General features: G+C 41.6%; 1 protein-coding gene across 1 annotated transcript; it reads left to right on the top strand.

Annotated features, from left to right (window-relative positions):
• The first annotated feature begins 401 nt into the window (after positions 1 to 401).
• Positions 402 to 13,948, top strand: LOC147711352 (uncharacterized). The gene is made up of 5 exons (XM_086919466.1): positions 402 to 586; positions 1,422 to 1,646; positions 10,853 to 10,944; positions 12,050 to 12,181; positions 13,512 to 13,948. The coding sequence occupies exons 1-5, from the start codon at positions 402 to 404 to the stop codon at positions 13,946 to 13,948; spliced, it is 1,071 nt and encodes a 356-aa protein (XP_086775592.1).
• Positions 13,949 to 14,971: the final 1,023 nt, after the last annotated feature.

The raw sequence follows: 14,971 nt of genomic DNA, 5'->3' as shown, positions 1-14,971 counted from the left end.
CCAACAATACCTTTGAAAGTTCCTCCACTATCAACAGGATCAGATCCAGGGAACATTTATTCAATATTTGATACCATTTCTCTAAAAATCTCTTGCTGTTGGTACATAGCATTGGCTTGAGAGCTATTCTAAGACACCGGGGGATCCTTTGGTTTTTGTGGTAGTGTATGAGTGTGGTTGCATGCAACCTTTGGTTTATTTCCTTTTTGCTCATATATTCAAATTGTCTGAGGATTTGAGCTGTGGTGGTTTTCTGAGGGGTGATGCGTCTGGTCTCCTGTATGAGCCCAAAGATTTCCTTTGCTGCTTCTGTGGAATATCCTAACGTTTCAGCTCTGATAACATTGTGTTCTATTGATCTTTCCAGTCATACTCAATCCTTGGAGCACCATTTGGACAAAATGCAAATGGATGACATAGCACTCTCAACCACAAACAGAGCTGAAATGTTAGGATATTCCATAGAAGCAGCAAAGGAAATCTATGGGCTCATACAGGAGACCAGACGGATCACCCCTCAGAAAACCACCAAAGCTCAAATCCTCAGACAATTTGAATATATGAGCAAAAAGGAAATAAACCAAAGGTTGCATGCAACCACACTCATACACTACCACAAAAACCAAAGGATCCCCCGGTGTCTTAGAATAGCTCTCAAGCCAATGCTATGTCTGGGCCCTACCCCAATACCATGTCAGGAGGCTAAGAATTTAGGGATCTGGATGAATCCTACTCTCTCATATGATGGCCACATCAGGCGTCTTGTGGGCAAATGTTTCGGAGTACTAAAGACTCTAAACAAAACCTTAGACCTCCTCCCCCTATCGGCCAGAAGGACACTAACGCAGGCACTGGTGACCTCGCGATTAGATTATGGCAACATCTTATTCCTTGGGGCTACCGAGGGCAGCATAGGTCGCCTACAAGTTATACAGAACTCCGCCGCCAGACTGGTGCTAAGAGGACCCAGGAGAGCCAATTCAAAAATGGCGCTGGATGCGCTTCATTGGCTACCTGTGAAGAAGCGTGTGCGGTATAAGTGCCTCCTCTTCTGTCACCGTATCGTCTGGGACAGGTCACCGACTTACCTAAAGGATTTAGTCAGCAGATACGAACCAACTAGAACCCTCCGTTCGGAGGGCGCCGGACTGCTGACAGTCCCTAGGATTAAGAAGGCCAGAATGGGTGGACGCTCCTTTGCACTCCAAGCAGCTCAACAGTGGAATAAACTTCCCCCTGCACTGAGACTGGAGAGCAGTGAAACGCGGTTTAGGGCTTTGCTTAAAACTCATTTATACTCTTCATAAATTCTGGTAGTTTGTCTGCTGATCCAGGGACAGCGTCAGCGCGGGGACACGCCGCGATGGCGTTACTGAACGCTCTACAAACTCTTTATTATTATTATTATTATGTACCAACAGCAAGAGATTTTTAGAGAAATGGTATCAAATATTGAATAAATGTTCCCTGGATCTGATCCTGTTGATAGTGGAGGAACTTTCAAAGGTATTGGTGGAACTTGAAGAAGAGATCAAGACTTTAAAAGAAGAGCTAAACAAAATTCCAGATCTAGAAAAATCTTTGGAAGAAGTCAATCAGAAACTAGACCGTTATGCCAAAGAGGTGAACGAAAGGAAAATACGAAAGTATTGACGCAATACTCTAGACTATAAACTTGAAGAAGTGTACTCATGGGCGGAGATTTACAACCAAAGGAAATGGCAAACACAACCTCAGCAAAAACAATCTGCAACAACATCTTCACAAGAAAGCGTAGTATCAGATTCTGATATTGCACAAAGCAGACCATCAATCAACAAGACTAACAAACAAACTATTCAACCTTCAACCAGTCAAGCAACTGTTCAACAGCCGTCTTTTTTAGACATAAGTCCAGCAGCAAATGCCCCTCCGTTAATACAGCAACAAGAAGGGCAAAAAGAAAAAGAAACAGAGGAGGAAGTGGCCAGAAGGACAAGGAGTCAAGTACAGAAAATGATCTAGTCATCAATATTTCTTCAAAACAATTAACCAAAATGCAGTTGTCAGTATTGAACAAAGGCACCACTTTTGTTCCAAAGTACAGATCTAATGCTGGAGAAACGGAAAGTGCTCTCTTTAAGTTTTTCAGGAACTTGAAATTAAGGTATTTCTTTAAGGACATCAATCAAACTTCTGTAACTACAGCATGGGATCAAGATTTCAAACCGCCGAGTAAATTTTGTGCACCCACCACACACAAGACCATAGAGGCATTCGAAAGAGCAGTGATGTAAGACATCCAAAAAATTCCTTTCAGTAAACCTAAGAGAAATAATTTGAACACAAAAGAATGGAATACACTCAAGAACTTGAGCCATGACAAAAGCTTGACCTGGTAAGCGCCAAGTTCGCGAACCGGAAAGCGTTCTGGGCAGCGAACTTTAAGGATAAAAGAATGATAGACTTTTCTAATACTGTATGTTAATTATTTGTTGTTTTTGTTCGTTTTTTTATTTATTTATTTATTTTGATTTTAAAAAAAATTATTTATTATTTTCATAGTTCATTAAAACTTCCAGCATTATATCATCTGGTATCTCGTCAAACATGGATGTTTCTGTCTCTTGTAAGGTTTGAATAAATTGTTCGTCAAAAGATTGATCCATAAAATCTTCATCCACATTTTCTTCAGTTACAATGTCTTCGGATGTAATCTCGAAGGAAACATTAGTTTTTTCTTGCTCCCCTTCCATTTTTTTGCTGTAAATTGCATAAAAAAAATAATTATATTAGAAGAGTTAGGGCACTGTTGGGTTTAAGTTCAGACAGGTAGTTCTGTTTTTTTAACAGTGAAGTTAAAGTAAGTAAATTCATAATTATAGCAGAGAAGTGTAAGTCAATCAATAAATATAACAGAGGAGTCTATCTGTATCTATAACTATAGCAGGGGGACAGTAAATAATTATCAAAAAACGTTTTTACAAATTAATTTAAAGTGCCACTTACAAATTATCAATTTAATTTACAGGGAGGTGAACAGGCTCTTGAAATGTAGTTCAGGAAGTAGTAGTCAAAATGGCTGTGTTTCCTTCTCTTCCTTTATATATATTCAGGTACATAACCAATCAAATGTCATGAAAAAAAAATTGAAAATGAAAGTAACATTTTCATTGGTTGTCAATTCCAACACTTCAGATGTGTTTTGTGAAGTAATTTACCTCACGGTACTTAGAGAGGTCTACAGGCTTAATGGCTAAATGGAATTTCAATCAAATTTGTGAAAATGAAAGGGATTGTTATGTAGTATGAGCTAATCTATATTTGGTGAGAGTGTCTCTAGTCGTTTTTCTGTAAATTACTTTCCCACCTTTTTTTTAGGACCGCTTTCCGGGAAGCGGCCCGGTTCGCGAACCTTAAGCGTCACGGGAGTCCACCATTTTGTGTTTCGGTCGCATTAAGATACAAGATGGAGGGCAAATAATGTTTAGAATGGGTAGAAGGGGTCATGGTAGACTTATCTTGACCCTCTAGGTTTTCTGAGGGTGGCTGAGGAGGCTTATATGTGCGGAAAAAAACATTTTTTTTTTAAATTCCGCGAGGTTAGCTTTCGGTTCGCGAACCGGGTAGCGCCCCGGGTAGCGTATTTTGTGGAAAATTAGTGAAAAAAGTTAGAAAAAAATAATAATTGTGAGTGATCAGATGAAGGGTAGCTCTGAGAAGAGCTTTTGGGTTTATGGTACATTTAGGTACTTATAAGTAGGTACCAATGCACAGTCTTAAATTCTGAATGAAAATTCTGTTGCCCTCATCTGAGAAGTGAACTCCATCTCCTCTGTAGATATCTTGCATGTAGTAACGCAAGTTATTGTTGTACAGAGAGCCCATTCCATGGTCTCTCATGAAAGCTGAAACAGATTTGTTTACATGTTTCCTCGCTTTCTCAATTTGTGGACAAAATTGGTTGGACCACCTCCATTTCTGTCTTTGGCATATATTGGAATATACCAAGGCAGTTTGAGGAAAAAGTGCCATTAATTGCTCAAAGGTGTCCTTTAAAAGCATTTCCAGACCTACCCCTGTCAAAGTGCCCAAATCATTACCTCCACAGTGCACTATTAACAGGTCAGGTTTTGGCAAATGCATAAAGGTTTTCACCAATGGTATCAATTGGTGACATTTTAATCCTCTTTGGCCCAACCACTTAATTTCCACATCTTGTAAATTGAGGTTAGGTAAATTTCTGTTCTCAGCATACCTTTGAGCCCAGTGGATGTAACTATGTCCAACAATCCAGACCTTAAACATGGTGGGAGAAGGTTGTTCTGCAGTCAGATGAAGTGTGGTAATGAAAGGGCAGTTGAAACAGTAGGAGTTTCTAAAGAAAAAAAAGTGTGGATTTGCAATGCTAATGAATCATTAGCAGTGATTGGTGCATTTCCATTTCTGAAAACAGAAAGTTAGGGTGCATGGATGTGTTCTTTGAAACATGTAATTTGAATGGTCAAGGAAGAAACATTTAATGAAAGATTGCACTGGATACGCAGGTGCACTGAGAGTTCAGAGTTCAATTGAAACATTGTTGTGTGAATTTGCAAACATGAGAGGTCTTCCAGGAGGTGGTTGCTGATTCAACTAAGTCTGCTTCATAGTAAGCAGTATCAGTGTCATAGGAAAAGGAGAACATGAGTGACAAAGAAGGGTAAGATATTAGTAGTCCAGGATTGTGAAAATTATCTTAAATGTTTTCTTTTTGAAAGTTGCGAAAATAGAAAATGACGGGATTTGATTGGAAGAATTACAAGACTTGTGAATAGCTGCAACATGATTTGGCCAAGTGGAAACATGTGGTAGAATGTGAGAAGTCTTTTCTTGTATGTAACATATTTTTCGAATCGTTGGAGGTTTTCTTTCAGAAAGTGGCGGGCTGACAATATTTATAGCACAACACAGTGGACGCTGTTCATAGGACATCCTTCGACGTCATTGAAAGTAAGTTAATTTTAAGGAGTTTTGAATTCAGATTTCTTATGTTGAATGGGTTTTTTAAACACAATCATTTTGATTGTGTTTTTTTTTCCCCGCTGTTACATGATGAATACCTTCAAGTCACTGATTTAAGTGAAATTTGATACATTCTGAGAACAGCAAAAATAAACCATTTAACATGTATAATTAATGTTCTGCTTTTTGTACTTATGATATACATTTAGAAATGTGAGGTAGATATGGAGAAACTGAGTCTTCTGTAAGTGTCAATTTTAATGCTTACAGTGCTGTACTTCTGGGTACTGTTTTTTTTTAAAAAAAATGAATAGGCCTCACCTCAAAGAAAGCTCTTGAAAGCACACATCTTATTTGCATCCTAAAACAATCATTTAAAATGTTAGACACAATTTTATGATGGCTTTACATCTTTTTTGCGCTGCTATTGCATCACTATTGTGAGCATTAGCAGTGCAAAAGAAGCACCATGTTCCAAAATAGGCCTCAGTTCATCAACATCAAGATACAGTTTGTTTAAAATATATATGTTTAGGATTGTGTAGGGGACGTAGAGAAGCAGAGGCTTCTGTAAATGTCAAAGTTGTTGAAAAACGGTTTGTTCTTGAACCTTTTCCCTTGTCTTTTCTAATTTTTAAATACATGTTTTAATATTTTTGGAAATGTTTGTTCTCTCTTTTACAGATTGAAAGTATGAAAAAATATTTTAAAAAGGTAACAAGAATTATAAGGTAAATGTTTTCTACTCTTTTTACCCGCAATGCACTGCTGATGATGGCACTGACCATGTCATGAATGATGTAATAAGAGGACATGACTTACTTCATTGGTAGGCCTTCACATGCATTATCTGCTCTGTATTCTTCAACAAGTGTAAAATTGATCTGTAACCCTGAGTAGGTCTCACCTTAAACAAACCTCAGGACAGATCACACCTTATCGTCATCCTGAATTAATAAATAGATCTATTAAACAGTATCTCTGGTTTACTCCCTATAGCTGTCTTTCTTTTAACATTACTCTCTGTTTACTTCCCTTATACTAACTCTTCTTTTTTTAAAAAAAAATATTTTTTTGGTTCGCTTCAAGTTCGCGAACCGGGCAGCGAACGGGAAAGCGAACCAAAAGAAATAGAGCTTGCCAGAGTGATAAACATTCTAGCAATTTTATTTGAAAGGGGAGGTAGTTCTGAAAAAAACTTTTTTTTTTTGTTTTTGTTGTTTTATTTTATTTTTTTTTTTTCTGAACATTTTTTGATTTTTTTGTATTTTTAGAACAGTTTTATGTTTTTTTTGTGCTTTTTATGGAGGGGAAACAACAAAAAAACAGGCATTGAAAAGGGCTCAACAGGAGCAAAAAAAAAATTACTGCTTGGGTGGGTTAGGGCACTTATGGTTTTCGTACACCATATTGATCAAGTTCACGCTCATGTTCCCATATGAGAGCATAGCACCACAATATATACAGGTAAACTTCATGTGTTTGAAGTTTGGCTGAATGTTTGGCACAGTTTCCTGTGCCTCTCTTCCTGTCAAAGATATAGTTGACGTTGATCGGGCCACAGGAGTTGTCGGGGGATTATCTTGTAGGTCCCTCAACTCTGCCCGGCTGTAGTTTAAGGGATGCCACCTGGCCATATGGCGATGCATAGTATAGTTGCCCATACTATACTTTTTCTCTGTGCCTCTAGACAATCTGTATTTACAGATGAGGCAGGTGGCATATTTAGCATTGACCTTCTTTTCCCCTGGAGGGATGGAAAAAAACTGCCATATGAAACTTGTTTTCCTTCTAGAAACACGGGGCAACTCCTGTATAAATTCTGGTTCATCTCTATCCTCTTCTTCTTCTTCCTCCTCTTCCTCCTCTCTGTTGGAGATGAATTGACTTGGTGGTCCTCTCTTCTTATGAGGAGGTGGAGGTGGTGGTGGGGGTGCACCAGCTGCAGCAAGTATAGAAGCCATTGCTGAACTCCAGGAAAATGGTCTTTCTCTCACCAAGATGAAAGTCAGAGTGAGGAAAGAAGGAGGGGTTTACATGATTTGGGAAAAGCAAAAGTTCTGAACCAATGAAAAGTGTTATTTTTAGGTCACATGACCTAGTCATACATCATTTGGAAACCAAAAGTGAAATGAACCAATGAAAAGTTTGATAAACAAGTCACATGACCTGTTCCGCTTACGTTACGCGGTGCGCGCCGCGTCCCGGATCGCTTCCGGTTCGCGGTCCGGAGCACTTCCGGGAGCGCTAACGCGGCGCGTCATTAGACGCATTACGCGACAACGTGATACGTCGCGCTTCTGCGACGCGTCACAGTTGCGCTAACGTAACGTTTACCGGTTCGCGGACTACGTCGCGGCATCAAGATGAGCTAACGGAAAGCTTCCCGGTTCGCGAACTGGAAGCGAAGAAAAAAAATATTGAAAAAAAAATTATTAATAAACATCTAAAATATATTTTAAGATTTAAAGAAGAATACATTTTACAGCTACAGATGTTAGCTTTTAAAAAACCAATGAAATTCACAGAAAAAAACATAGGTTATAGACCATATATAGTTAGGAATTTGCATTTACAAAACCTTGAAAATTCACTGAAAAAACCATAGGTTATAGACCATATATAGTTAGGGATTTGCATTTACAAAACCTTATTTTACTCGCATAAAACCATTGAAATTCCATATATAGTTAGTTGCGCTAACTATATATCGCGCACCCGCAATCCACTGCTGATGATGTCACATATTACATCATTCATGACATGGTCAGTGACATCACTGATGACATCACTGATGACATCTCAAATGACGTCACTGATGACATCACTGATGACATCTCAAATGACATCACTGATGACATCTCAAATGACATCACTGATGACATCTCATTTGATATTACTGATCACATCACTGATGATATCATTCATGTGATAATACGATGAACCTCTTCAGACTCTAATATAACCTTACATACAATCAGTGTAAACAGACACTCACAGACTGTCACTCATCCATGGAGTAAGCATGGGCGAATTTTGCGAATCTCGCGTTCGCGAATTTTGCGGATTTGCGAACTCGCAATCCGCAAAATCCGCGAATTCTTGCGAATTTGCGGATTTTTTTTTTTTTGTGTGTTCGCGAGGGTTTCGTACCAGTTCGCAATTGCGAACTTACATTTCGTCGCGCAACGGTCGCGAATTATGTTGTTTCTACGTCTGGTTCATCATCACAGGTTCCCAGCACCCTCTGTTTCACCACTGCAACCCTCTGTTACATCAATGCCACCCTCTGGTTCATCATTACTGTAGATTATGGGGGGGAAAAGCAAGCACACCAGCCCTGCTTCAACTGAGATGAATTAATTTGGGGTTAGTTTATTAATGTGTCACTGTTTTAAAATTCCAGTCTGGCACCTGCTTCCTTATCTGTAATTTTGCTTTCTGTTGCAGTGCATTTTTTTTCCCCAGGACCTTCTTTGTGGCCTACTTGTAGCTATTGTATGAGCCTGCTGTGAGGGTCAGAGCAGGGTCATACAATTGTTGCAACTAGCAACTGAATTCTGGAGGGGCCCCAGTCAGGAAGCACTACCGGGAATTGTTACTAATGATGAGTTTGAACTCTTGCCCCTGCCGAGTGCTTTCACTTTTGAAAAACTCGTTTTTCTGCAATTTCGCGGGGTTCGCGGGGTGCGAACACGCGCAAGATCGGATTCGGAAGCCGCAAATTCGTGCGAATATGCTATTTGTTTTTTTTGCGGCGTGTTAGTTGGCAAGGTTTTGTGCGTTTTTGCGAGCCGCTCGTAGCGCAAGACGCGAAGTTACCCTCGCGGTCGTTCAAGGGCGCAGCCATCTTGTTTGCCTGACGTATTTCCGTTTCCGGGCGCGAAGTGTAATCTCGCAAAGTCCGCGGCTTGCCAGTACAGTCTCGCGCGTGTTCGCAAGGAAAATCTCGCGCGAACTTACCCGCGCGGTCGTGAACGGGCGCGGCCATCTTGTTTCTCATTCATTGCTATGGTTCTGGGCATGGTCTTTGTATCCTCTGTCAATCTCTGCCATCCTTTGCTTGTTTGAAGTTTTTTTTTATCTATTTTACTTATTATCTATCCCTCTATTTTTCTAGCCCTATATTTTTGTGTTTACTGCTACTTTTGGTTAATTTTAAACTACTTTTGTAAACTCTTTTCTTTTCTTCTCTTCCCTATTCTATTTTCTTTATTCCTTTCCGCCCAGACCATGGTGAAGGGAGCCGGGAAGCATCCCGAGAAGGGGAAGGGTCCCGCACCCCGTGTCCGGCTCCCGTGCGGGCGTTTGAGGGGGGAGCTAGTGATGCCACGGGAGATCTTTACCCCGGAGGAGGTGGCCCAACTCATTTTTTATGTTCAGCGCCGCCTCCCCAGGACCATCATGGGAGGCGGCAAGATCAGTGCCGGGTACGGGGCCCGGGAGCGCCGGAAGCGGTGGGAGAAGGTGTGCCAGGCCATTTACCACCACTCTCGGGTCTGGCGCACCTACAACCAGGCCACCCACCACTGGACGGATGTCCTGACCCGTGAGCGAGATCTGCTCGACCTCCTTGGCCTTGAGATCCCCGGGCTTGGTGAGTAGTAGTAGCTATGTCTTTACTACTATGTTTTCTCCTGCTGTGTTATTATATTGCAAATTTTTGTTTTTTACCAAGAGCAATAATGCTGCTCATTACATTGTAGGTACATTTTATTTCAAAATCTTCTGTGCATTTCAGGTACACTGCTCTCCTTCTCAGTAGTGTTGCTACTATGCTTATTTGTTTTAGATTTTGTGTTCATTTCATTGGCCTGTGAAATTATGTATGAGTGTAGTTGAAAGAACTGCGCAATGCTACACACTAAGGTTCAGATTTTTAATTACCGGCGCATCCCTGCAAAGTTGCAGGGATGCGCCAGTAATTGTGCGTCACGCCACCATCACCCATGGTGCGCCGTATTTACAATGCGGCGCGCCATGGGCCCAAAACGTCACCAAAGCGTTACGCATCTGTGCCGTAAAGGTGGCGCATTGCTGGAGTTGCGTCGCAACGATGGTGCAGCTCCATCAATTCTCTGGGGTGCCCTATCTCCCCAATGCTGCGTCAAGCCGTACGTCTGCTTCAAGCAGGCGCAGGGTTTGAGTCACGCATCATTGTCCTCAAAGTGACTGATTGAAATCTTGTAGATTTCCCTCAGCCACTTTTAGGATGCGTTCCTGCGCAGGAACGCCCTCCCTTGCGCCGGAACACCCCTATTGGCGCAGGGCTTTACAACGTGATGCATCTCCCAGATGCGTCACGTTGTTAATATACGCCGCACCATTGCGCCTCTTTTGTGCTGTCGCTGCGTCACAAAAGTCACGCAACAATGGAGCAAAAGAGCCGCAAGGGCCTTATAAATCAGCCCCTACAGACTCAAGTCCAGTCCTTCCTTTGTACACATGGCGATAAGAAGAAATAGTGGTGGTGGATTAATAGTTTGAGTATTTTAATGACTGGTGAATGTAGTAGGAAACTTTAGTGTTGTCGCTGATCTTCAATCACGATGGACTTTGGCTGTCACTTTGCGTGCTGCGGACTGCTGCCTGCCAATCCTAGGCAAACCTTTTTAGTACTTTGTTTAGTGAGTTACATAGGGTAGTTTCCAATTCGACGGTCCGCAAATCAAGCAATACTAAAGTAATGACGTAGTCGACCACATGAGATTGGTCAATAATATATCCCGTGGAGTCGTTCCCTATTTGCTATTTCGCAAAAATATTTTGTTACTTTGTTAGTTCTTTTTTAAATGTTTGATTTGGTTGAGAAATATCATCCATGTTTTCTGTTTTTCTTTCTTTCATGTTGTACATCAGCTTCCCCAAGGGGCAAGAGGAGGACACAGGAGGAGGAGGAGGAGGGTGCTGTTGTCGATGCAGGCCAGGACCGGGCAGTCGAGGGCTCCTTTGCTGGCCCCAGTAAGTTTTAATTTTAATATAGAGTACTTATTTTTTCCTAGCGTTCCTCATTCGATTTTTTCTAAATCGTCTTTGATCTTCTTGTAGACAGGATCTAAATTCTTATCCTGCCTCGACTATGACTCCGTGTGGTATTACTAGATTATTCTTATTAGTCTGTCTGTGTAGCTAACTAAGATTGCACATTTGGCATTTCCATTGGACTCCCATTCTAGTCAGCAATAGCTCTATGCACTGAGTGTAGTCCTCTGGGATTGTCCATAATGTCTTTTCAAGTATTCTAAATGTTTATGCTTTGACCATTGCCAACAATAAAAAGGTGAATGACCACCACCAAGAAATAATAAGATACTACTTTACTTTTGGTTTGGATAGGAGGACAATCCATTCTACTACTGTTGCAGGGACAAATCTGCACAAACAGAACTATGGACACTAAATAATGCATCGCTTAGCTTATCAATTATAATAGGTGCTGTAACTGTTAGACTTTCCACATACCTCAGTGATAACAGACTTTGTAGTTGAACCCCCAATCTCCTTACTGACTAGATAGTGTGGCAGAGTCATTTAGCTCCCAAAGTCACCGATGGCAGAGGCACGGACTCATGCTTGCAAAAATTCGAAAACCTTTAGCTCATCCACTCTAGTCTGGAGGACCAAAAACCACAGAGTCTATTTAAGTTTAAAAGCTTTATTAAAAGTAAACACATTTATTAAATTCAAGTTTGTCATAAAAGTGAACGTGTAACTGAAAATGGAAAAGTGCTTAGTGCTGACGATTAATTGAACACATTTCTTGTGGTCGAGCCGAGCTCTCACCTGGTTTGAACTTGATCCTGCTCGTGTTCTTAGAAGTCAAGGTTCTGTCTGTTAGGAGAAAAAGTGGTGCGTGTTAAAAAGTAAAAAGCAAACATTCATCAGTTGTGCCAAAAAGTGCAGCAAGACAACAGCCTTCCCTGGAAAAAGGGACATTTTTACTCTAGAGTACACAGTCAAAAATTATTAAATTGTACACTTTTTTTCACATTTCTTTCTTCCTCCTAGACCAAATATTATATAGTAGTGAGTGGTGTATTCTAACATTATTAAATGTACTTTGTAGGTGGAACATCTGGAGACGGGGCCAGCGCGGAGGTGGTGGCATTGGACGAGGAGGACAACTCTGGGGAGGAGGCGGTGCAAGTGCCGGAAAAGGACATGCCTGTGAGGGTTCAAACGGTGGTGGCGGGCAGAGGTAAGCTATACATTCCTTAGTCATTGAGATTGAAGACTGCAGAGTGTGCTTTCTGCACGGGTGTATTATAAAAAAAGCAGGTAGTAGCCTCCTCTAAATGTACTTCGACTTAGCTGTGAAGTTTTTGGCGAGAAGAATCCCAATCAGATCTGAGGTGAACTTGATGGATGGGATGAACGAAAAGCGAAAGAAGGGTGTAAGTAAGTGTGGAAGCACGAGAAATGTAATGATGACTGGCAAAGAAGAATGATATGTGTTTGCTTGGTCCCCGAGGTGGCTGGGAAGGTAAGAAAATGGTATGGTGCATGGCTGGGTGAATGATGAAGCAAGGATGGGTGGAAGGAGAACAGCCTGGGTGGGTGAGACAGAAACTGTATGTGTGCAATATACTTTGAATGGATGGATGCCTGGATCATTCGTGGTACTATCTGACTCTTAGATAGCATATGTGAATCTAGAGAGAGTAGACGGTCACTGGATGAACTAAGTGTTACTTTGAAGAGCATGTAACACCGCACCCGCACGTCCGTTCCAGTGTAGGAAAGGCAAGGAAAAGAAGTTGTAACGTTGTCCAAAGACTACCATGAATAGTAGCAGTAGTTTGTATTGCAACTGCAAGCACAGCATATATCCAGTTATTACGGTGGACACTCCCTACCTCCCTTAATAACTTTAGTTTAGTAGTAGTACGTCATTCATGTGTGGGGGTATCACTGTTCACTCAATAATAAGCAAAGCACCTAAAGTCATCCCATATGTCATCAAATACATCCCATGTGAAGTGATAGATAATCAGATAATTTAGCTTCTTCATTTTCCTTTTCTAATACTCATTTGCACTGTAGGGTGAAAGCTAAATTAATTAAGCAGTAGCCCTTTTAACAGAGTATTCTCAGTGCCACCCGTAATAGAAAAGTAAGAGCTTCACCACCTGCATGTACTGGACCGGTACAGTAACGCAAGTCTGTCTCACTCACCATGGTGTGCGTCTGTTTTTCTCGGGTGCAAGTTCACTGCGCTGGCATTATGCCGGCTTGCATAAGATAACGTACCAATTTTCCTAAACAAGAGAGAAGAAGAAGAATAAGAGTGGTGTACTGTCATAGTCGACTGTAATAGAAGTCCATAGTGCTCGTAGAATTTGTTCCTTAAACTCCCACTAATGTTAGAGCAAGGATGAAGAAGTCAGAGGTTACATAGATACTGTCCTCAATAGTTATGCACTGTGCTTTCAATTTGCTACTTGTACTGTGACAACTTTCTGCTCAATCATTTTGTGTTAATCTTAAGGAGCATTGGTTACAGACTATGTCTTTCTTTTTTCATGTAGTTGCTCCTTCCAAATCCAAGACACCATCAAGGAGGAAGGAGCTGGCTCGAATGGCCCGGCAACGGAGGCTGGATGCCACTGTTGCTGAATATCGGCGGCTGGTGGCCCTGGAGGAGGAGGAGACGCAGTCTGGAACAACAACAACGTCCACTGGGACAGCTGCATCCTCCTCCGTGCGGGCTGCCAGCCAGCGCAGTGCTCCAGCGGTACGGAGCCGGGCTACCAAAGCCAAACACCACCGCCCAGCAGCAAAGAAAGCAGCTGCCCCTCACAGGATTTGCAAGGCACACCGGCGCCGCTTATCCCTCAGACTGTCCTACCTGGAGCAGGAGGTCCATAATTATAAGAACGTGGTGGAGGGCCTCCGCTTCGAACTTGCCACCCTCCGCAAGGAGCATGATGCCCTGGCTGCTAATTCCAACAGCACCCTGCCATAGTGTCCCTTGCCCCTTTTTTAGAGACTTTTGGGGGGTGGGAATTGGGAGTTGTGATTTTTGGGGACTTTTGAAGGACAATCGTTGGGGTTAGGGAGGGTCTTGCGGGAGATTCTTTTGTTAGGGCTATAAAAATATACTTTTTGAAACTTTATCTGACCATACCTGTTTTTTACTGCTTTTGAGTCTGGTGGGTGGGGGTTTAACATAACAGTAAGTTTGTTTTCCTGAATAGTCCTAGGACTTTAGTAGTACTACCGTCAATCAAATCTCTCGTCTCTCCTAATACTCCATTATACTACCTCCAACCAAACGCCTATCTTACCTGTAATTTCTGTTTGCAAGTAGGGCTAGGCCCAGGGCTGGCTCCACGGGAAACAGCAAATAAGGTTGGCAATCCTGGGCGGATAAAATTTCCTCATAGCGGTGGTACTAGTGGTGTGACACAGTGGCAGTTGCTTGCCTATGAAAAAAAAGAAAATGAAATCTGGTTTGTCCTCCTGAGCAATACAAAGGTACAATACAGAATATAGCAGGTGACAGAAGTACACTAGAACAGTGCCACGTTGTAGCCTAACAAATGTTAAAGTATAACTAATTCGGTTGAAGTTCTTTGACATTAGCCATGGGTCTTTGTCAAGCAGAGTAAGAATATATCCTCGGATTTCTTCACCAGCCTGTTGCTATCACCTTATCCTCCCCAGCAAGTGTGTGGATTTATTGCTGTAATTTAGTCACACATCAATCAAAACCACACAGCCCGGGGGAAGAGGGTTAGGGTTTGAAAAATGGATGGGTACGGGGGTTTTTGGGAAAGGTTTTGGGAGACAAGAAAAAGTAGCACAGCATGGACGAACAATTGTGAACATAAACAAATCTTTGGGTACAAACCTATCCATCAATCTTTGAAAGTGCATACACTACTGCATGCATGTCAGTTAAAAGTAAGTAGTACTTTCGACAACTGTGGAAGAAAGAATGCGACAGTACAGGGCGTGGGTGGAAATATTGATAACTATATTCAAC

This window comes from Lissotriton vulgaris, chromosome 5 (genome assembly GCF_964263255.1).
Source record: "Lissotriton vulgaris chromosome 5, aLisVul1.2, whole genome shotgun sequence".
Taxonomy (NCBI): domain Eukaryota; kingdom Metazoa; phylum Chordata; class Amphibia; order Caudata; family Salamandridae; genus Lissotriton; species Lissotriton vulgaris.
Note: the sequence above shows the minus strand (reverse complement) of the source record. Positions and strands in the feature narration are given on the sequence as shown.

What these genes read in the sequence shown, in the direction of transcription:
- LOC147711352 (XM_086919466.1), top strand. Translation starts at nt 402, where the DNA reads ATGCAAATGGATGACATAGCACTCTCAACCACAAACAGAGCTGAAATG. An exon ending in AACGAAAGGAAAATACGAAA is followed by an intron (nt 1,647 to 10,852) that starts GTATTGACGCAA and finishes AGCTTCCCCAAG; the next exon opens with GGGCAAGAGGAGGACACAGG. An exon ending in AACGGTGGTGGCGGGCAGAG is followed by an intron (nt 12,182 to 13,511) that starts GTAAGCTATACA and finishes TTTTTCATGTAG; the next exon opens with TTGCTCCTTCCAAATCCAAG.